The sequence below is a fragment of the Bombina bombina genome, chromosome 2 (genome assembly GCF_027579735.1).
Source record: "Bombina bombina isolate aBomBom1 chromosome 2, aBomBom1.pri, whole genome shotgun sequence".
Lineage (NCBI taxonomy): Eukaryota > Metazoa > Chordata > Amphibia > Anura > Bombinatoridae > Bombina > Bombina bombina.
The window spans coordinates 93,203,324-93,226,468 of record NC_069500.1 but is presented as its reverse complement, the minus strand read 5'-3'; the positions used below and the strand labels follow the sequence as shown (position 1 = coordinate 93,226,468).

The 23,145-nt window shown below is 41.0% G+C and overlaps 1 protein-coding gene across 1 annotated transcript in view; it reads left to right on the top strand.

The window, feature by feature from the left end:
• The window catches only part of MTMR12 (myotubularin related protein 12), a 451,425-nt gene that overhangs the window by 189,514 nt on the left and 238,766 nt on the right, over positions 1–23,145 (top strand). Inside the window, exons 4-7 of the mRNA XM_053699664.1 lie at positions 1,876–1,944; positions 2,044–2,215; positions 2,411–2,813; positions 3,744–4,318. Of these exons, the coding sequence (XP_053555639.1) occupies positions 1,876–1,944; positions 2,044–2,215; positions 2,411–2,813; positions 3,744–4,318 (1,219 nt within the window). The remainder of the gene's footprint in view (positions 1–1,875; positions 1,945–2,043; positions 2,216–2,410; positions 2,814–3,743; positions 4,319–23,145) is intronic.

The following is a 23,145-nucleotide window of genomic DNA, read 5'->3' as shown; positions in this document are numbered from 1 at the left end:
ATGAGTCCACGGCCCTCCCTGTCATTTTTCAGACAGATTTAGATTATATTTTATTTTTTATAACTTTAGTCACCTCTGCACCTTTAGCTTTTCCTTTCTCTTCCTAAACCTTCGGTCGAATGACTGGGGGTGGAGGGAAGGGAGGAGCTATATATACAGCCCTGCAGTGGTGCTCTTTGCCACTTCCTGTTAGCAGGAGGTTAATATCCCACAAGTAAGGATGAAATCCGTGGACTCGTCGTATCGTAGAAGAAATTAATTTATCAGGTAAGCATAAATTTACTTTTTGTGTTTATATATAAATATATATATATATATATATATGTATATGTGTGTTTTATATATATATATCTATATATATCTATATATATCTATATATATCTATATATATATATGTATATATATGTATGTGTATATATATATATATATATATATATATATATATATATATATATATCTCTTCTAAAGATGTGGTGATTCCACGGGTTCATCTTAATTACTGTTGGGAATACAACTCCTCGCCAGCAGGAGGAGGCAAAGAGCACCACAGTAAAAACTGTTAAAGGGACATGAAACCCAATTTTTTTCTTTCAAGATTTAGAAAGAGCATGCAATTTTAAGCAACTTTCTAACTTACTTTTATTATCTAATTTGCTTCACTCTTTTGATATTCCTTGCTGGAAAGCATATCTATATAGGCTCAGTAGCTTCTGATTGGTGTTTGCACACAGATGCCTCTTGTGATTGGCTCACCCATGTGCATTTTTATTTCTTCAGCAAAAGATATCTAAAGAATTAATCAAATTAGATAATAGAAGTAAATTGGAATGTTGTTTTCTCTATCTAAATCATGAAATACATTTTGTGGGTTTAATGTCCCTTTAAGTATCACTTCCCTACCCATAACCCCCAGTCATTCTCTTTGCCTCTATGTGCATGGAGGAGGTGAATTTTTAGTGTGTAATTAAAATTATATTTTTAAAGAAAATTGAGTCTTTGATCAAGCTACAGGGTATAACCTAGCCCACGTTAGTCTTTGTAGTCGAGCTGTGGTGGTTTTAAAGCGGTGGAGAACTTGCAAAGTGGTGCTTGCTCCGTTTCTTTACCTAAGCTGCCCTGACTTTAGATATCTAAGTTACTTGGCTATCAATGTTATCCTAGTCGCTGTGAGGAGAATGTGTCCTCTCATATTAGGAGCTGTAGTCATGTCAGACAGCATAGCAGTTAAGTGCTGTTTTTCTTCCTATGGGAGAGGGGCACTTCAGAATTCCTGTTTAATATAATGTAAGGGACGGATAATTCACTCATGGGATGGGTGTTATTACTATGACATATCCGCTGGCACAGGCTGAGGAGAGACATGTGAGACTTAGAGTCTCAAGGCAAATTTTTTATGTGTTTTTTAGCCTTAATTTTTAGTTTAACGTTTTTTCTTCAGATTGCGGGCGTTTTTTTACCATGCCCACCTCCTTGTCCAGACCACGGGAGTGTTTTCGCGCCTTCTGACGTCTGTGACGTCATCGGGCCTGCGCTTTTCTGCTCTATGTAGATTTCTTCCTGCATAGTGAGTAGCGATTTAGGAGCACAAGTGAATACGTTGCAGGGTTGATCCGCTTCAAGTAGGGGTAAGGGCACCTCAGTATACTGAGGTGCGGAGGGAGGTATTTTTTCTGAGGTATTTTTTTTATTAAAAGTTTTTTATTAAAGACTTAATTATTTTTGATTGTTAAATTCTTGTTGAATATTAAACGCCAGAAGAGTTTGAATAGAGGATAATTACCAGTTATGTCGAATATGGATTCCACTCCCTGTTTGTTGTGTTTAGACGCACACATTGCAGCTCCAATGCAGTTCTGTTCCTCCTGTGTTAAACAGACATTGCAGGGTAAATACAGGTTGTTTTTTAATGTTGAGCCTTATGCCTCTCAGGAGGATGTTGTCCAGGTAATGCCAGGGCCTTCCCCTATTTCGTCCCAAGCCTCTATGGCAGCTAACACGGTGTCCTGAGGTTCCTCTTTAACTCCCAGTGGAGCATTTTTAAAGGCAGAGTTTGCTGCACATGTATCCTCAGCGATATCTGCAGTCTTAGCCGAGATTCCCAGATTTTCTGGGAAGCGTAAGAGGAAATCTAAAGTTTTAGAGACTAGGGTATCTGTTTCTAATGCTGACCCTCAGGTTCCTTTAAGATTGGAAGATAAGAATTCTCGCTCGGAGGGTGAGATTTCAGATTCAGACAGTATAATGCCCTCCTTTGATAGTGAAGGTTCTTCCTTCTGGTTTAAGCTAGAACACCTCTGGGTGTTATTAAAGGAGGTTTTAGCTACTTTGGATGATTCTGATTCTCAGGCAGCAGTATGGCCTAAGAAGTCCAACAAACTTAATGGTTTTTTTGATGTTCCTTCCTCTTCAGAGGTTTTTCCGGTCCCAGATAGGGCTAAGGAAATCATAGAGCAAGAGTGGGAGAAACCAGGAGTGTTTTTTACATCCTCTCCAGTGTTTAAAAAAATGTTTCCAGTAGATTCCTCCATTACGAAGGTTTGGTCTTCAGTACCAAAGGTAGAGGGTGCCATTTCCACTCTGGCCAAGAGGACTACTATACCTGTTGTTGACAGTTGGGCCTTCAAGGATCCTATGGATAAAAAGATGGAGGCTTATCTTAAGAAGATGTATGCACATCTTGGTCTCCAATGGCAACCAGTGGTCTGTATTGCTACGGTGACTAGTGCTACCTCATATTGGTTTGAGGCATTAACAGATTCTCTACATGAGGAAACCCCTCTTGACGAGATTCAGGACAGAATCAGAGCTCTCAGGTTTGCCAATTCCTATATTGCTGATGCGGTTCTTCAGGTCCTTAGATTGCAGTTTTGGCGAGACGGGCTTTATGGTTGAAGTATTGGTCAGCTGATGTTTCATCTAAGGTTAAACTGATGGCTCTTCCTTACAAGGGGAATAAGTTATTTGGCCCGGGTTTGGCGGAAATCATTTCTGATTTTACAGGCGGAAAAGGGTCTTTTCTGCCCCAGGATAAGAGGAGCAAACCGAAAGGACATCAGAGTAATTTTCAATCTTTTCGCAACTTTAGAGGAAAGTCCTCCTCATGAGGACTTTCACAAAGGATAATTACAAGACAGCCTGGAAACTGAGTCCTTGAGTAAGGTTAAGCAGACCAAGAAGACTGCTACTGACTCTTAAGTCTGCATGAAGGGGTTGCCTGGATCTAGTGGGGGGCAGACTTTCTCAGTTCGCTCAGGTCTGGTTAAGGGCGTTCCAGACCCATGGGCAGTGGAAATTTTTGTCTCCGGGCTACAGGTTAGAATTCAAGGGTTGTCCCCCTAGGGGCAGGTTTCACCTTTCCAGACTATCTCCATACCAGATAAAGAGAGGGGCGTTCTTGAGGTGTATTGAAGACCTCTCGGCCATGGGGATGATTGTTCCGGTTCAAAAGTTGGAACAGAGTCTGGGTTTTTACTCAAACCTGTTTGTGGTTCCCAGAAAAAGAGGGAACCTTCCGCCCGATTCTAGACCTAAAATGTCTCCAAATTTCTCAAGGTTCCGTCATTCAAGATCAAAACCATTTGGACAGTTCTTCCTTTGATCCAAGAGGGTCAGTATATGACAACGATAGATTTGAAGGACGCTTACTTACATGTTTCCATCCACAGGGATCATCACAAGTTTGAGGTTTGCATTTCTGGATCGTCATTTTCAGTTTGTGGCTTTGCCTTTCGGCCTGGCCACAGCTCCCAGAATATTCTTGAAGGTTCTAGGAGCCCTTCTAGCGGTGGTCCGGTCAAGGGGGATAGCAGTGGCCCCCTATCTGGACGACATTCTAATTTAGGCTCCTTCCTTTCCAAAGGCAGTATCTCACACGGAGATGTTAGTGTCCTTACTCCAGTCTCATGGCTGGAAGTTAAATGTGGAAAGTGGAGTTCTCTGGTTCCAGCGACAAGAGTTGTGTTCTTAGGGACGGTCATAGACTCTGTCCTGATGAAGAAATTCCTGATGGAGACCAGAACAGTCAAGCTCCTATCGGCTTGTCGAGTCCTTCAGGAGACACCTCGTCCTTCAGTTGCTCAATGTATGGAAGTAATTGAACTGATGGTGGCAGCCATGGACATTGTGCCATTTTCTCGTTTTCATCTGAGAGCCTTACAGTTATGCATGCTCAATCACTGGAACAGAGATTATCTGGATCTTTCTCCAAAGATAGTGTTGGATCAGAAGACAAAGGATTCTCTTCATTGGTGGCTGTCCCGGGGCACTTGCTTTCGGAGACCATCTTGGTTGATTGTGACTATAGACGTCAGCCTGGTTGGTTGGGGGGCAGTCTGGAAATCCCTTAAAGCTCAGGGTCCAAACTACCGATCAACATCCTGGAGTTGAGAGCAATTTACAATGCCCTGTTAGCCTGGCCTCAGTTGGCCTCGAACCAGTTCATCAGATTCCAATCAGACAACATAACATCAGTAGCGTACATCAACCATCAGGGGGGAACGCAAAGTTAATGAGGGTGGTGTCTCAGATCATTCAGTGGACGGAAGACCACTGTTGTTGTCTGTCAGCCATCCACATCCCCAGGTGGGCCTGAGAGAATCTGATATGCAGACTTAGTGGAGATGTCAACTCTACCTCTGTGGAAGCTTTCCCTGAGGAAGGACCACATTCTTTAGGTCCTTCCTCAGGGGTTTTTCAGAGTCAGTGATTGAGACACTGATCCAGGCTCGTAAGCCGGTCACTAGAAGGATTTACCATAAGATATGGAGGAAATGTATTTTTGGGTGTGAAGCTAAAGGATATTCTTGGAGTAAGGTTAGGATTCCAAGAATATTGTCCTTTCTTCAGGAGGGTCTGGAGAAAAGCTTGTCTGTAAGTACCCTGAAGGGTCAAATTTCAGCCTTATCAGTCCTATCGGTCCTTTACACAAACGTCTGGCAGATGTGACGGACATTCATTCTTTTTGTCAGGCCTTGGTCAGATTTAGGCCAGTGATATCCCAAAAGGGGATATTAAAAGGCGCGCTGTGTAGAGACAGGGAAAATACAAATGAATACCTAAAAAAGTCAAATGACGGATCTACCGTACTCGGCTGTATGTAGCCGTATTAGTCAGTGTCCGTACAGGGTGTTATAACTTGTGATCTTCTTATAGGTCTTTAGGCAGCTCCTCTTGGTCCCGGAGAGTGAGGGAAGGCTGTTAGGAAACAGAAGATAGAAAGAGGGCGCCACAATAACGTGATATTGTTTAGTCAAATGGATCTGTACAATTGAAGGTAATATGCTTACCAGAAAATATGGCACTGTACTATGACCAGTGCGTGCTCGCTTGCTAGCACTTAAACAGTGGCTAGTACACTGCGGGGAACCCAAATGCTGTAGATCTCCTCCCGGGTTTTGCTCAATGAGCAGCTCCTGCTGTTAGCCATAATGTCCTCAGCTAGGAATGCACAAATCAACTTTCTGTGCTGTTGGACTAGTGCTGGATTGTGAAAATATAGACAACTTCTTAAAATATAAAAATTGCTTTATTTAGGCCAGTGTTCAAGGTGATTGCTCCTCCTTGGATCCTTTATCTTGTTCTTAAGGTTTTACAACAGTGTCCATTTGAGCCAATGCATTCCCTTGACATTAAACTTTTATCTCGGAAAATTTTGTTCTTGTTGGCTATTTCTTCTGCTTGGAGAGTATCGGAACTCTCTGCTTTACAGTTTGATTCTCCTTATCTCATTTCTCTTGTCAGATGTATCGAGTCCACGGATTCATCCTTACTTGTGGGATATACTCCTCCCCTACAGGAAGTGGCAAAGAGAGCACCCACAGCAGAGCTGCCTATATAGCTCCCCTCTTAGCTCCACCCCCCCAGTCATTCTCTTTGCCTACTCTAAGTAACTAGGAAGTGCAGAGCAAGTGTGGTGACAAAAATGTTTTTTATTTCTCAAGCAAAAGTTTATTTTAAATGGTGCCGGTGTGTACTATTTACTCTTTGGCAAAAAAAGAGATGAAGATTTCTGCAAGGAGGTTTATGATCTTAGCACTTTGTAACTAAGATCCACTGCTGTTCTCACAAGGCTGAAGAGTACAGGAAAACTTCAGTTGGGGAAATGGTTTGCATGCTAAGCTGCATATGAGGTATGTTCAGTCTGTTTTTCTAGACAGACTGTGTTTATTCTAGAAAGGGCTGGCAATATCCCATGGGGAAAGGATAAGCTGTATTTCAGACACTAGGATAGGAATTTCAGCTTGCTTGAAGGGCTCATTTGTTAAAAATTTCGTTAAGTTTACTGCTTTTTTACACTGTTTTGCAGAACTTGTGCAGCTTTTTTTCTCTTAAAGGCACCGTTTTATTTCTAAGGAAAAATGCTGAGCCGTCTCACGCTTTAGTAGCCGTTTCTGATATACCCTCACAATGCTCTGAAGGGGCGAAGGATTTATCTGAGGGAGAAATTTCTGATTCAGGAAATACGGTTCCTCAGACATATTCTGATATGATGGCCTTTAAATTTAAGCTTGAACACCTCTGCTTATTGCTTAGGGAGGTATTAGCAACTCTAGATGATTGTGACCCTATAGTGGTCCCAGAGAAGTTGTGTAAAATGAATAGATACTTGTTTACACTGATGTTTTTCCAGTCCCTAAGAGGATTGTTAATATTATTGCTAAGGAGTGGGGGTCTATCCCACTCCTTAGCAATAATATTAACAATCCTCTTAGGTATTCCGTTCACTCCCCCTCCTGTTTTTAAGAATTTTTTTTCCCATATCTGATACCCTAAGGGACTCATGGCAGACAGTTCCTAAGGTGGAGGGAGCTATTTCTACTCTGTCTAAGCTTACAACTATACCTATTGAGGACAGTTGTGCTTTCAAAGATCCTATGGATAAATAATTAGAGGGCCTCCTGAAGAAAATTTTTGTTCATCAAGGTTTTTCTCTCCAACCTATTGCGTGCATTGTTCCTGTAACGACTGCAGCTGCTTTCTGGTTTAAGGCTCTTCAAATGGAGACTCCATTAGAGGAAATTATGGACAGAATTAAGGCACTTAAGTTGGCTAATTCTTTTATTACAGATGCCGCTTTTCAACTGGCTAAATTAGTGGCAAAGAATTCAGGTTTTGCCATTTTAGCACGCAAGTCCTGGTCTGCTGATGTGTCGTCTAAATCTAAACTTATGAACATTCCTTTCAAAGGTAAGACCCTATTTGGGCCTGAACTGAAGGAGATTATTTCAGACATCACTGGAGGGAAGGGTCATGCCCTCCCTCAGGATAGATCAAATAAGATGAGGGCCAAACAAAATAATTTTTGTTCCTTTCGGAACTTTAAGAGTGGTCCCGCTTCAGCTTCCTCTGCTACAAAGCAAGAGGGGAATTTTGCCCAATCCAAGTCAGTCTGGAGACCTAACCAGGCTTGGAACAAGGGTAAACAGGCCAAGAAGCCTGCAGCTTGAAGGGGTAGCCCCCGATCCGGGACCGGATCTAGTAGGGGGCAGACTCTCTCTCTTCGCTCAGGCTTGGGCGAGGGATTTTCAGGATCCCTGGGCTTTAGACATTGTGTCCCAGGGATACCTTCTGGAATTCAACGGCTCCCTTCCAAGGGGGAGATTTCACATTTCTCGATTGTCTGTAAACCACCGATGTGTAGAAGACCTACATACCATGGGGGTGATTCGTCCAGTCCCAAAGGAGGAACAGGGGCTAGGGTTTTATTCAAACCTGTTTGTGGTTCCCAAGAAAGAGGGAACTTTCAGACCAATCTTGGATTTCAAAATTCTAAACAAGTTCCTCAAAGTTCCATCATTCAAGATGGAGACTATTCGGACTATTCTACCTCTGATCCAGGAGGGTCAATATATGACTACCGTGGACTTAAAGGATGCATATCTACACATCCCTATTCACGGAGATCATCATCAATTCCTCAGATTCGCCTTTCTGGACAGGCATTACCAGTTTGTGGCCCTTCCCTTCGGGTTGGCCACGGCTCCCAGAATTTTCACAAAAGTGCTAGGGTCCCTTCTGGCGGTTATACGACCACGGGGCATAGCAGTGGCACCTTATCTAGACGACATCTTAATTCAGGCGTCGACTTTCCAGCTAGCCAAGTCTCACACAGACATCGTGTTGGCTTTTCTGACATCTCACGGGTTGAAGGTGAACATAAAAAAGAGTTCTGTCTTCCCTCTTACAAGAGTTTCCTTCCTAGGGACTCTGATAGACTCGGTAGAAATGAAAATATTTCTGACGGAGGTCAGAAAGTTAAAACTCTTATCCACTTGCCGAGCTCTTGATTCCATTCCTCGGCCATCAGTGGCTCAGTGTATGGAGGTAATCGGACTCATGGTAGCGGCAATGGACATAGTTCCTTTTGCTCATCTACACCTCAGACCACTGCAACTATGCATGCTCAAACAGTGGAATGGGGATTATGCAGACTTATCTCCTCAACTGCATCTGGACCAGGAGACCAGAGATTCTCTTCTCTGGTGGTTGTCTCAGGACCACCTGTCTCAGGGAATGTGCTTCCGCAGGCCAGATTGGCTCATTGTAACGACAGATGCCAGCCTGTTAGGCTGGGGTGCAGTCTGGAACTCCCTGAAAACACAGGGCTTATGGTCTTGGGAGGAAGCTGTCCTCCCGATAAACATTTTAGAACTGAGAGCGATTTTTCAATGCGCTTCAGGCGTGGCCTCAGCTTGCTGCGGCCAAATTCATCAGGTTTCAGTCAGACAACATCACGACTGTAGCTTATATCAATTATCAGGGAGGAACAAGGAGTTCTCTAGCGATGATGGAGGTAACCAAAATAATTTGGTGGGCAGAGGATCACTCTTGCCATTTCTCAGCAATCCACATCCCAGGAGTAGAGAACTGGGAGGCGGATTTTATAAGTCGTCAGACTCTTCATCCGAGGGAGTGGGAACTCCATCCGGAGGTATTCGCCCAGCTGATTCAGCTATGGGGCACACCAGAATTGGATCTGATGGCGTCTCGTCAGAATGCCAAACTTCCTTGTTACGGTTCCAGGTCCCGGGATCCCAAGGCGGTACTGATAGATGCTCTAGCAGTGCCTTGGTCCTTCAATCTGGCTTATGTATTTCCACCGTTTCCTCTCCTTCCACGTCTGGTTGCCAGAATCAAGCAGGAGAGAGCTTCGGTAATTCTGATAGCTCCTGCGTTGCCACGCATGACTTGGTATGCAGACCTAGTGGACATGTCCTCGGTTCCACCGTGGACTCTGCCAATGAGGCGGGACCTTCTAATTCAAGGCCTGTTCACGCATCCAAATCTAATTTCTCTGCGTCTGACTGCTTGGAGATTGAACGCATGATTTTATCAAAGCGTGGTTTCTCTGAATCGGTCATTGATACCCTGATTCAGGCTAGAAAGCCTGTCACCAGGAAGATTTATCATAAGATTTGGCGTAAATATCTTTATTGGTGTGAATCCAAGGGTTAATCATGGAGTTAGATTAGGATTCCTAGAATACTGTCTTTTCTCCAAGAAGGTTTGAAGAAGGGATTATCTGCTAGTTCTCTTAAAGGTCAAATATCTGCTTTGTCTAGTCTACTTCACAAACGTCTGGCAGTTGTCCCAGACGTTCAAGCATTTAGTCAGGCTTTGGTCAGAATCAAGCCTGTATTTAAACCTGTTGCTCCGCCATGGAGCCTAAACTTAGTTCTTAATGTTCTTCAAGGGGTTCTGTTTGAACCTATGCATTCCATAGATATTAAGCTTTTATCTTGGAAAGTTTTTTTTTTAGTAGCTTTCTCTTCGGCTCGAAGAGTTTCTGAGCTATCTGCTTTACAATGTGATTCCCCTTACCTTGTTTTCCATGCAGATAAGGTGGTTTTACATACCAAACCTGGGTTTCTTCCTAAGGTTGTTTCTAATAAGAATATCAATCAAGAGATTGTGGTTCCTTCTTTGTGTCCTAATCCTTCATCTAAGAAGGAACGTCTGTTACACAATCTTGATGTTGTTCGTGCTTTAATATTCTACTTACAAGCAACTAAAGATTTCTTTGTTTATTGTTTATTCTGGTAAGCGGAGAGGTCAAAGGGCTACGGCTACCTCTCTTTCCTTTTGGATGAAAAGCATCATCCGTTTAGCCTATGAGACTGCTGGATGGCAGCCTCCTGAAAGGATTACTGCTCATTCTACTAGAGCTGTGGCTTCCACATGGGCTTTTAAAAATGAGGCTTCTGTTGAACAGATTTGTAAGGCTGCGACTTGGTCTAAGCTTCATACTTTTTCCAAATTTTCCAAATTCGATACTTTTGCTTCTTCGTAGGCTATTTTTGGGAGAGGTTCTACAAGCAGTGGTGCCTTCCGTTTAAGGTCCCTGTCTTGTCCCTCCCTTCATCCGTGTCCTAAAGCTTTGGTATTGGTATCCCACAAGTAAGGATGAATCCGTGGACTCGATACATCTTACAAGAGAAAACATAATTTATGCTTACCTGATAAATTTTTTTCTCTTGTGATGTATCCAGTCCACGGCCCGCCCTGTTTTTTAAGACGGGCATATATATTTTTATTTTTAAACTTTCAGTCACCACTGCACCCTATGGTTTCTCCTTTTTCTTCCTAGCCTTCGGTCAAATGACTGGGGAATGGAGCTAAGGGGGGAGCTATATAGGCAGCTCTGCTGTGGGTGCTCTCTTTGCCACTTCCTGTAGGGGAGGAGTATATCCCACAAGTAAGGATGAATCCGTGGACTCGATACATCACAAGAGAAATAAATTTATCAGGTAAGCATAAATTATGTTTCTTTCATGTAATTAGCAAGAGTCCATGAGCTAGTGACGTATGGGATATACATTCCTACCAGGAGGGGCAAAGTTTCCCAAACCTCAAAATGCCTATAAATACTCCCCTAACCACACCCACAAATCAGTTTTTACAAACTTTGCCTCCCGTGGAGGTGGTGAAGTAAGTTTGTGCTAGATTCTACGTTGATATGCGCTTCGCAGCAGGCTGGAGCCCGGTTTTCCTCTGTGTGCAGTGAATGTCAGAGGGATGTGAAGAGAGTATTGCCTATTTGAATTTAATGGTCTCCTTCTACGGGATCTATTTCATAGGTTCTCTGTTATCGGTCGTAGAGATTCATCTCTTACCTCCCTTTTCAGATTGACGATATACTCTTATATACCATTACCTCTACTGATTCTCGTTTCAGTACTGGTTTGGCTTTCTACTACATGTAGATGAGTGTCCTGGGGTAAGTAAGTCTTATTTTCTGTGACACTCTAAGCTATGGTTGGGCACTTTTATATAAAGTTCTAAATATATGTGTTTAAACATTTATTTGCCTTGATTCAGGATGATCAATATTCCTTATTTCAGACAGTCAGTTTGATTATTTGGGATAATGCATATGAATAAAACATTTTTTCTTACCTTAAAATTGACTTTTTTCCCTATGGGCTGTTAGGCTCGCGGGGGCTGAAAATGCTTCATTTTATTGCGTCATTCTTGGCGCAGACTTTTTTGGCGCAAAAAATGTCTTTTTCATTTCCGGCGTCATACTTGTCGCCGGAAGTTGTTCGTGTTTGCGTAATTTTTTTGACGTTTTGCGCCAAAAATGTTGGTGTCATTGGATGTAGCGTCATTCTTGGCGCCAAAAGCATTTAGGCGCCAATAATGTGGGCGTCTTTTTTTGGCGCTAAAAAATGTGGGCGTCATTATTGTCTCCACCTTTTCTCACATTATTTAAGTCTCATTTTTCATTTGCTTCTGGTTGCTATAGAGGCTTGTTCATTGGCATTTTTTCCCATTCCTGAAACTGTCTTTTAAGGAATTTGATAGATTTTGCTTTATAAGTTGTTTTTTCTCTTACATATTGCATGATGTCTCAGATTGACCCTGGATCAGAAGCTACTTCTGGAAAAACGCTGCCTGATGCTGGTTCTACCAAAGTTAAGTGTATTTGCTTTAAACTTGTGGTAACTGTTCCTCCGGCTGTAGTTTGTGATGAATGTCATGATAAGCTTGCTAATGCAGATAGTATTTCCATTAGTAACATTCCATTACCTGTTGCTGTTCCATCAACATCTAATACTCAGGATGTTCCTGTTAATATAAGAGATTTTGTTTCTAAATCTATTCGGAAGGCTATGTCTGTTGTTCCTCCTTCCAGTAAACGTAAAAGGTCTTTTAAAACTTCACATTTTTCAGATGAATTTTTAAATGAACATCATCATTCTGATTTGTCTGTTTCTGATGATGATTTTTCTGGTTCAGAGGATTCTGTCTCAGATATTGACACTGATTAATCTTCATATTTATTTAAAATGGAATTTATTCATTCTTTACTTTAAAGAAGTTTTAATCGCATTAGAGATGGAGGAATCTAGTCCTCTTGATACTAAATCCACTAAGAGTTTAAATTCGGTTTTTAAACTTCCTACAGTTATTCCGGAAGTTTTTCCTGTCCCTGATGCTATTTCTGAAGTAATTTCTAGGGAATGGAATAATCTGGGTAATTCATTTACTCCTTCTAAAAGGTTTAAGAAATTGTATCCTGTGCCATCTGACAGATTAGAGTTTTGGGACAAAATCCCTAAAGTTGATGGGGCTATCTCTACTCTCGCTAAACGTACTACTATTCCTACGGCAGATAGTACTTCCTTTAAGGATCCTTTAGATAGGAAGATTGAATCCTTTCTAAGGAAAGCTTATTTATGTTCAGGTAATCTTCTTAGGCCTGCTATTTCTTTGGCTGATGTTGCGGCAGCTTCCACTTTTTGGTTGGAGGCTTTGGCACAACAAGTGTCAGATCATAATACTCATAGCATTGTTAAACTTCTTCAACATGCTAATAACTTTATTTGTGATGCCATCTTTGATATCATTAGAGTTGATGTCAGGTATATGTCTTTAGCTATTTTAGCTAGAAGAGCTTTATGGCTTAAAACTTGGAATGCAGATATGTCTTCTAAGTCAACTTTGCTTTCCCTTTCTTTCCAAGGTAATAAATTGTTTGGTTCCCAGTTGGATTCTATTATTTCAACTGTTACTGGGGGGAAAGGAACTTTTTTACCTCAGGATAAAAAATCTAAATTTAAATATAGGGCTGCTAATCGTTTTTGTTCCTTTCGTCAGAATAAGGAACAGAAGCCTGATCCTTCCCCTAAAGGAACGGTTTCTGTTTGGAAACCATCTCCAGTCTGGAATAAATCCAAGCCTTTCAGAAAGCCAAAGCCAGCTCCTAAGTCCACATGAAGGTGCGGCCCTCATTCCAGCACAGCTGGTAGGGGGCAGATTACGATTTTTCAAAGAAATTTGGATCAATTCGATTCACAGTCTTTGGATTCAGAACATTGTTTCACAAGGGTACAGAATAGGTTTGAAGGTAAGGCCTCCTGCAAGAAGATTTTTTCTTTCTCGCATTCCAATAAACCCAGTGAAGGCTCAAGCATTTCTGAAATGTGTTTCAGATCTAGAGTTGGCTGGAGTAATTGTGCCTGTTCCAGTTCTGGAACATGGTCTGGGGTTTTACTCCAATCTATTCATTGTACCAAAGAAGGAGAATTCCTTCAGACCAGTTCTGGATTTAAAAATATTGAATCGTTATGTAAGAATACCAACATTCAAAATGGTAACTATAAGGACTATTCTGCCTTTTGTTCAGCAAGGGCATTATATGTCCACAATAGATTTACAGGATGCATATCTGCATATTCCGATTCATCCAGATCACTTTCAGTTTCTGAGATTCTCTTTTCTAGACAAGCATTACCAGTTTGTGGCTCTGCCGTTCTGCCTAGCAACAGCTCCAAGCATTTTTTCAAAGGTGCTCGGTGCCCTTCTATCTGTAATCAGAGAGCAGGGTATTGTGGTATTTCCTTATTTGGATATCATCTTGGTACTTGCTCAGTCTTCACATTTAGCAGAATTTCATACGAATCGACTTGTGTCATTTCTTCAAGAACATGGTTGGAGGATCAATTTACCAAAGAGTTCATTGATTCCTCAGACAAGGGTAACCTTTTTAGGTTTCCAAATAGATTCAGTGTCCATGACTTTGTCTCTGACGGACAAGAGACGTCTGAAATTGGTTTCAGCTTGTCGAAACCTTCAGTCTCAATCATTCCCTTCGGTAGCCTTATGCATGGAAATTCTAGGTCTTATGACTGCTGCATCGGACGCGATCCCCTTTGCTCGTTTTCACATGCGACCTCTTCAGCTTTGTATGCTAAACCAGTGGTGCAGGGATTATACAAAGATATCACAGTTAATATCTTTAAATCCGATTGTACGACACTCTCTGACGTGGTGGACAGATCACCATCGTTTAGTTCAAGGGGCTTCTTTTGTTCTTCCAACCTGGACTGTGATCTCAACAGATGCGAGTCTGACAGGTTGGGGAGCTGTATGGGGGTCTCTGACAGCGCAGGGGGTTTGGGAATCTCAGGAGGCGAGATTACCAATCAACATTTTGGAACTCCGTGCGATTTTCAGAGCTCTTCAGTCGTGGCCTCTTCTGAAGAGAGAATCGTTCATTTGTTTTCAGACGGACAATGTCACAACCGTGGCATATGTCAATCATCAAGGGGGGACTCACAGTCCTCTGGCTATGAAAGAAGTATCTCGGATACTTGTATGGACGGAATCCAGCTCCTGTCTAATTTCTGTGGTTCACATCCCAGGTATAGACAATTGGGAAGCGGATTATCTCAGTCGCCAGACGTTACATCCGGGCGAATGGTCTCTTCACCCAGAGGTATTTCTTCAGATTATTCAAATCTGGGGTCTTCCAGAAATAGATCTGATGGCCTCTCATCTAAACAAGAAACTTCCCAGGTATTTGTCCAGATCCAGGGATCCTCAGGCGGAGGCAGTGGATGCATTGTCACTTCCTTGGAAGTATCATCCTGCCTATATCTTTCCGCCTCTAGTTCTTCTTCCAAGAGTGATCTCCAAGATTCTAAAAGAGCGTTCGTTTGTTCTGCTGGTGGCTCCAGCATGGCCTCACAGGTTTTGGTATGCGCAACTTGTTCGGATGGCTACTTGCCAACCTTGGACTCTTCCGTTAAGACCAGACCTTCTATCTCAAGGTCCTTTTTTCCATCAGGATCTCAAATCATTAAATTTGAAGGTATGGAGATTGTACGCTTGATTCTCAGTCATAGAGGTTTCTCTGACTCCGTAATTAATACTATGTTACAGGCTCGTAAATCTGTGTCTAGGAAGATATATTATCGAGTCTGGAAGACTTACATTTCTTGGTGCTCTTCTCATCAATTTTCCTGGCATTCTTTTAGAATTCCTAGAATTTTACAATTTCTTCAGGATGGTCTGGATAAAGGTTTGTCTGCAAGTTCTTTGAAAGGACAAATTTCTGCTCTTTCTGTGCTGTTTCACAGAAAGATTGCTAATCTTCCTGATATTCATTGTTTTGTACAGGCTTTGGTTCGTATAAAACCTGTCATTAAGTCAATCTCTCCTCCTTGGAGTTTGAATTTGGTTCTGGGAGCTTTACAAGCTCCTCCTTTTGAACCTATGCATTCTCTGGATATTAAATTACTTTCTTGGAAAGTGTTGTTCCTTTTGGCCATCTCTTCTGCTAGAAGAGTTTCTGAGTTATCTGCTCTTTCTTGTGAATCTCCTTTTCTGATTTTTCATCAGGATAAGGCGGTGTTGCGGACTTCATTTAAATTTTTACCTAAAGTTGTGAATTCTAACAACATTAGTAGAGAAATTGTGGTTCCTTCATTGTGTCCTAATCCTAAGAATTCTAAGGAAAGATCGTTACATTCTTTGGATGTAGTTAGAGCTTTGAAATATTATGTTGAAGCTACTAAAGATTTCCGAAAGACTTCTAGTCTATTTGTTATCTTTTCCGGTTCCAGGAAAGGTCAGAAGGCCTCTGCCTTTTCTTTGGCGTCTTGGTTAAAATCTTTGATTCATCATGCTTATGTCGAGTCGGGTAAAACTCCGCCTCAAAGGATTACAGCTCATTCTACTAGGTCAGTTTCTACTTCCTGGGCGTTTAGGAATGAAGCTTCGGTTGATCAGATTTGCAAAGCAGCAACTTGGTGGTCTTTGCATACTTTTACTAAATTCTACCATTTTGATGTGTTTTCTTCTTCTGAAGCAGTTTTTGGTAGAAAAGTACTTCAGGCAGCTGTTTCAGTTTGATTCTTCTGCTTATAATTTCAGTTTTTTTCATTATAAGATTAAAACTTTATTTTGGGGTGTGGATTATTTTTTCAGCAGGAATTGGCTGTCTTTATTTTATCCCTCCCTCTCTAGTGACTCTTGCGTGGAAGTTCCACATCTTGGGTATTTATTATCCCATACGTCACTAGCTCATGGACTCTTGCTAATTACATGAAAGAAAACATAATTTATGTAAGAACTTACCTGATAAATTCATTACTTTCATATTAGCAAGAGTCCATGAGGCCCACCCTTTTTTTGTGGTGGTTATGATTTTTTTGTATAAAGCACAATTATTCCAATTCCTTATTTTTATGCTTTTGCACTTTTTTCTTATCACCCCACTTCTTGGTTATTCGTTAAACTGATTTGTGGGTGTGGTGAGGGGTGTATTTATAGGCATTTTGAGGTTTGGGAAACTTTGCCCCTCCTGGTAGGAATGTATATCCCATACGTCACTAGCTCTTGGCTCTTGCTAATATGAAAGAAATGAATTTATCAGGTAAGTTCTTACATAAATTATGTTTTTTTTCATCCTGATAAGGCTGTTCTTCGTACTAAGTTGGGATTCCTTCCCAAGATTGTATCTACTATGAAAATTAATCAGGAAATTGTTGTTCCTTCCCTGTGTCCGAAACCTTCTCCAGACAAGGAGCGCTTGCTGCATAATTTGGATGTGGTTTGCGCTCTTAAGTTTTTTACTTGGAAGCGACTAAGACTTTTGGAAGTCTTCCGCTTTATTTGTTCATTTTTCTGGGAAGTATAGAGGTCAGAGGGCGTCTGCCTATACTCTAGCTCTTTGGTTGAGGAGTGTGATCTGCATGGCTTATGAGTCCTCTGGGAAACAACCTCCAGAGAGGATTAAGGCTCATTCCACCAGAGCCATAGCCTCTTCTTTGGCTTTCATAAATGAAGCTTCTATGGAGCAGATTTGCAAAGCTGCAACTTGGTCGTCTTTACATACTTCTTTTAAATTTTACAGATTTGATACTTTTGACTTGGCTGAGGCAGCTTTTGGGAGAAAGTTTCTCCAAGTGGTTGTGCCTTCTGTTTAGGCATGCTGTTTTTTTATCCCTCCCTATTCATCTATGTATTTTTGGGTATTGGTTCCCAACCGTAATTAAGATGAACTCGTCGACTCACCACATCTTTAGAAGAAAACAAAATTTATGCTTACCTGATAAATTTATTTCTTAGTTTTTTGGGTAATTGTTTTAGGTTTTTGACTAAACCTCAGTCACCTCCGCACCTTGTCACTTTCCTTTCTCCATTTACTTTTGGTCGAATGCCGGGGGGTTATGGGTAGGGAAGTGATAATTTTACTGTGGTGCTCTTTGTCTTCTCCTGCTGGCGAGGAGTGGTATTCCCAACAGTAATTAAGATGAACCCGTGGACTCACCACATCTTGAAGAAATAAATTTATCAGGTAAATATACATTTTGTTATTTTATATATATCACACGGGGGCAGAGTCTATATTAACAATTTCTAAGTGTTCATTATGCAAGAAAACAAGTAAGTTGTTTCCTATTTTATACACAATATGTTTCTTTTTAGGTTTACTTTGATTTAAAGGGACACTGAACCCAATTTTTTTCTTCTGATTCAGATAGAGCATGCAGTTTTAGACAAATTTCTAATTTACTCCTATTATCAATTTTACTTCGTTCTCTTGCTATCTTTATTTGAAAAAGAATGCATGTAAGCTTTTTTGGTTCAGAGCTCTGGATAGCACTTTTTTATTGGTGGATGAATTTATCCACCAATCAGCAAGAACAACCGAAGTTGTTCACCAAAATGGGCCGGCATCTAAACTTTACATTCTTGCATTTCAAATAAAGATACCAAGAGAATGAAGAGAATTTGATAATAGGAGTAAAATGGAAAGTTGCTTATAATTTCATGCTCTATCTGAATCAGTAAGAAAAAAAAGTGTCCCTTTAACCCCTTAACGACCAAGGACGTACCCTGCACGTCCTCGGTCTGGAAAGCAGCTGGAAGGGATCCTGCTCGCTTCCAGCTGCTTTCCGGTTATTGCATTGATGCCTTGATATCGAGGCATCCTGCAATAACCTTTTTTAGCCATCCGGTGCAGAGAGAGCCACTCTGTGGCCCTCTCTGCACCGGACATCGGCGGCTATATCCGTTGGTGGGTGGGAGGCGGGTGACGGCCATCGATGGCCCTGATGATGTGGAGGGGGGCGGGATCGTGGACGGGGATGGCCGGGGGGGGCGCACGGGAGGGCGGGAATGGGATCGTGCATGGGGAGAGAGCGGGTGGGAACCGCTACACTACAGAAAAATATATATTAAAAGTGGGGGATATAATTGTATAAAAATACATCAGTTGGGGGTTGGTCTGTGGAGGGAGCTACATTACAGAAAAAGCACACAAAAAATAAACACTTTTTTTTTTTTGCACACTGGGTACTGGCAGAGAGCTCCAGTACCCAAGATGGCCCCCAATAAGGCAGAGGGGGAGGGTTAGAGAGCTGTTTTTTTTTGGGGGGGGGGGATCAGGGAGGTTGGGGGCTAAGGGGGGATCCTACACAGTAGCATATGTAAATATGCTAAAAAAATTCTTTTTAAAAAAAACAACTTTTATTTTAGTACTGGCAGACTTTCTGCCAGTACTTAAGATGGCGGGACAATTGTGGGGTGGGGGGGGAGCTGTTTGGGAGGGATCAGGGGGTCTGATGTGTCAGGTGGGAGGCTGATCTCTACACTAAAGCTAAAATTAACCCTGCAAGCTCCCTACAAACTACCTAATTAACCCCTTAACTGCTAGCCATAATACACGTGTGATGCGCAGCAGCATTTAGCGGCCTTCTAATTACCAAAAAGCAATGCCAAAGTCATATATGTCTGCTATTTCGGAACAAAGGGGATCCCAGAGTAGCATTTACAACCATTTATGCTATAATTGCATAACTTGTTTGTAAATAATTTCAGTGAGAAACCTAAAGTTTGTGAAAAAAATTGTGAAAAAGTGAACAATTTTTTTTAATTGATCGCATTTGGCGGTGAAATGGTGGCATGAAATATACCAAAATGGGCCTAGATCAATACTTTGGGATGTCTTCTAAAAAAAAAAAATATATACATGTCGATGTATATTTAGGGATTCCTGGAAGATATCAGTGTTCCAATGTAACTAGCGCTAATTTTGAAAAATAGTGGTTTGGAAATAGCAAAGTGCTACTTGTATTTATGGCCCTATAACTTGCAAAAAAAGCAAAGAACATGTAAACATTGGGTATTTCTAAACTCAGGACAAAATTTAGAAACTATTTAGCATATGTTTTTTTGGTGGTTGTAGATGTGTAACAGATTTTGCGGGTCAAAGTTAGAAAAAGTGTGTTTTTTTCAATTTTTTCCTCATAATTTACTATAAAAAATTATAAAATATAAGATATGATGAAAATAATGGTATCTTTTGAAAGTCCATTTAATGGCGAGAAAAACGGTATATGTGTGGGTACAGTAAATGAGTAAGAGGAAAATTACAGCTAAACACAAACACTGCAGAAATGTAAAAATAGCCTTGGTGCCAAATGGACAGAAAATGGATAAGTGCTGTGGTCATTAAGGGGTTAACATCTTTGTTTTTACCAAATGAGCTCTGTGTAATATCCCTTTAAGAAATGAAACAAACTGATGATCTTGTGCTGGATAAAAACACTTTTTTTTCTTGTTAGACTTGTAGATATTTGTCCCTTTCAGTCATTGCAGCTATGGGGACTGAACATAACAAGCAATGAGAATGAATACTATACAATGCAACATATATTTCCCACAGCTTTTAATTAAAACAGATTTAACCTTTTTTCAGTATAAATATTTAATTGCTGCTTTAGTGTTTTTTTGTATCTTTAAATACATTTCCCCACAAACGTGTGTTTTGTTTTTTTGCCCTTTCGCTCTTTAAATGTTTTCCTCTTATAAATACCATCAGTGTCACAACTTTCACTTGCTGCAATATGTCTGGAACCCATCAGACTCTACAAACACACTACTTAAAATAGCCGTTTAAGACAGCACTGTCTGCATTATTTCCTTATTTTTTTTTATCAGCTTTTAATCTGGCTCTTCTGTCTTTCCCATTAAAGGGATATTAAACTGTAAATAAATCTTAGACGTAATGGTGTGTTTAAACAGGACCACTAAACATAGTAGATTTGCATAATCGGTAAATGCATAATAAATAGACAATGCAAAAACACTTAGTTTGAATTTCAAATGAGTAGTAGATTTCTTTCTAACAAATTTTAAATGTAGTTTTTTTTCACTCCTATTGCATCATGTTAGAGCCATAAACCAATCACAAAATGCATATACGCATATTATGTGAATCTTGAACATGCTCAGTAGGTGCTTGTGCCTAATAAAATGTGCATATAAAAAGATTGCACACTTTTAGCTAATGGAAGTGAATTGGAAAGTTTTAAAATTGTGTGCTATTTCTGAATAATGAAAGTATAATTTTGAATAAAATGTCCCTTTTTAACGCATAGATTAGCCTGAGAATATGTAGATATATATTTTATAAAATATATTAGTTGTTTAAATATTGTAGATATTTAAGTAAAGTTTTAGATTCTACAAATGAATGGGTGCTGCAATGTCTGAACCTAGGTTTTCCTCTTCGCTATCTGTGTGGAATATAGGATTGTCAAAGTAACAGGGTTTCCACACAGCCTTGTTTGCATGCTCTCTTTTATTTTATATCTGTCCTTAATCGTCCTCAGCAGAAGAGAAAGTTAGAGATATAAAATCCCAAAATCTTATTTATTGACTTAAACAGAGCATATCTTTTTTTAAATTATTTCCAATTTACTTCTTCTGTTACTAAATTTACTTCATTCCTGTGGTATTCTTTGAAATAGGTAGGCATCTGGAGCACTACATGACAGGAAATAGTACTGCCATCTAGTGCTCTTGCAAATGGATAACTTTCTTGCAAAACTGCTGCCATATAGTGCCCAAGGCACACGTACATACTCCTGAGCTTACATCCATGCTTTTCACTAAAAGATACCAAACGAAGAAAGAAAATTTGATAATAGGAGTAAACTAGAAAGTTGTCTCCTTCTTAGGTGGAAATAAACCTAGGTTTCAACAGGGCACTGCCCATTTAATTTATAGCAACTCAGTGGATTCAATCAAACTAAAAATTTTCAGATATAGATTCTGTGAAAAGTGGACAAATTAAATCATAAAAGTATTTTGCAATTTTCTTTCATATAGGTGGCAAGAGTCCATGAGCTGTTATTGATGGGATATAAGACTATAATAGATTCCCTATCTATGAAAAATTTTCTGACTGAGCTCAGAAAACCCTAAATTCTCTTCTCTTGCCTCTCTCTTCAGTCTTCTGTTCAGCCATTAGTAGTTCAATGTATGGAGGTAATTGGTCTGATGGTCGCTTCCATGGACATCATTCCCTTTGTGCGTTTCCATTTGAGAGCTCTGCAGTTTTGCATGCTCAGACAATGGGATGAGGATAGATCTAGATCAGTCAACAAGAGACTCTTTTCCATGGTGGCTTTCTCAGGAGCATCTGTCTCAGGGCGCATGCTTCCGGAGACCTTCCTGGGTGATTGTGACCACGGGCGCCAGCCTGCTTGGCTGCGGAGCAGTCTGGAACTCGTTAAAAACCAGGGGTCTATGGACACAGGAGGAGTCTGATCTCCCCATAAACATATTGGATTTGAGAGCGATTTACAATGCTCTGATGGCTTGGCCTCAGTTGTCTTTAGCCCGGTTTATCAGGTTCCAATCAGACATCACCTTAGTGGGTTACATCAACCACCAGGGAGGAACTCAGAGTTTCTTTTCCATGAAGGAGGTGGCTCGGATTATTCAGTAGGCGGAAGCTCACAAATATTGTGTATCTGCTATCCAAATTCGAGAAGTGGACAACTGGGAGGTGGATTTTCTGAGCAGACAGACATTTGATCCCGGCGAGTGGGCTCGCCATCCGGAGGTGTTCTCCAGGTTAACCCTCAAATGGGGGGTTGCCAGAGTTGGATTTAATTGCGTCTTGGCAGAACACCAAGATTTCAATGTACAGTTCAAGATCAAGAGATCCACAGGCCGCTTTGATAGATGCTCTGGCGGTTCCTTGGAATTTCAGTCTATCATACCTATTTTCTCCATTTCCGAACCATCCACGAGTCATTGCTCGTATCAAGCAGAAGAGAGCGTTGGTAATTCTAATAGCTCCTGCATGGCCTCGCAGGATCTGGTTTGGAGACCTAGTGAAGATGTCATCTCTTCCACCTTGGAGGAAGGACCTTCTAGTTCAGGGTCCTCTCCTCCATCCAAATCTCGTTACTCTGAAGCTGACTGCTTGGAGATTAAACACTTAGTTCGGGCTAAGTTTGGGTTTTCTGAGTCGGTCATTGGGACCATGCTGCAGGCAAGCCTGTAACTTGTAAGATTTACCATAAGGTATGGCATAAATACCTTTCTCCAACATAGGTGTGTCCGGTCCACGGCGTCATCCTTACTTGTGGGATATTCTCTTCCCCAACAGGAAATGGCAAAGAGCCCAGCAAAGCTGGTCACATGATCCCTCCTAGGCTCCGCCTTCCCCAGTCATTCTCTTTGCCGTTGTACAGGCAACATCTCCACGGAGATGGCTTAGAGTTTTTAGTGTTTAACTGTAGTTTTTATTATTCAATCAAGAGTTTGTTATTTTAAAATAGTGCTGGTATGTACTATTTACTCTGAAACAGAAAAGAGATGAAGATTTCTGTTTGTAAGAGGAAAATGAGTTTAGCAACCGTTACTAAAATCGATGGCTGTTTCCACACAGGACTGTTGAGAGGAATTAACTTCAGTTGGGGGAACAGTGAGCAGACTTTTGCTGCTTGAGGTATGACACATTCTAACAAGACGATGTAATGCTGGAAGCTGTCATTTTCCCTATGGGATCCGGTAAGCCATTTTTATTACAGAAAGAAAAAAAGGGCTTCACAAGGG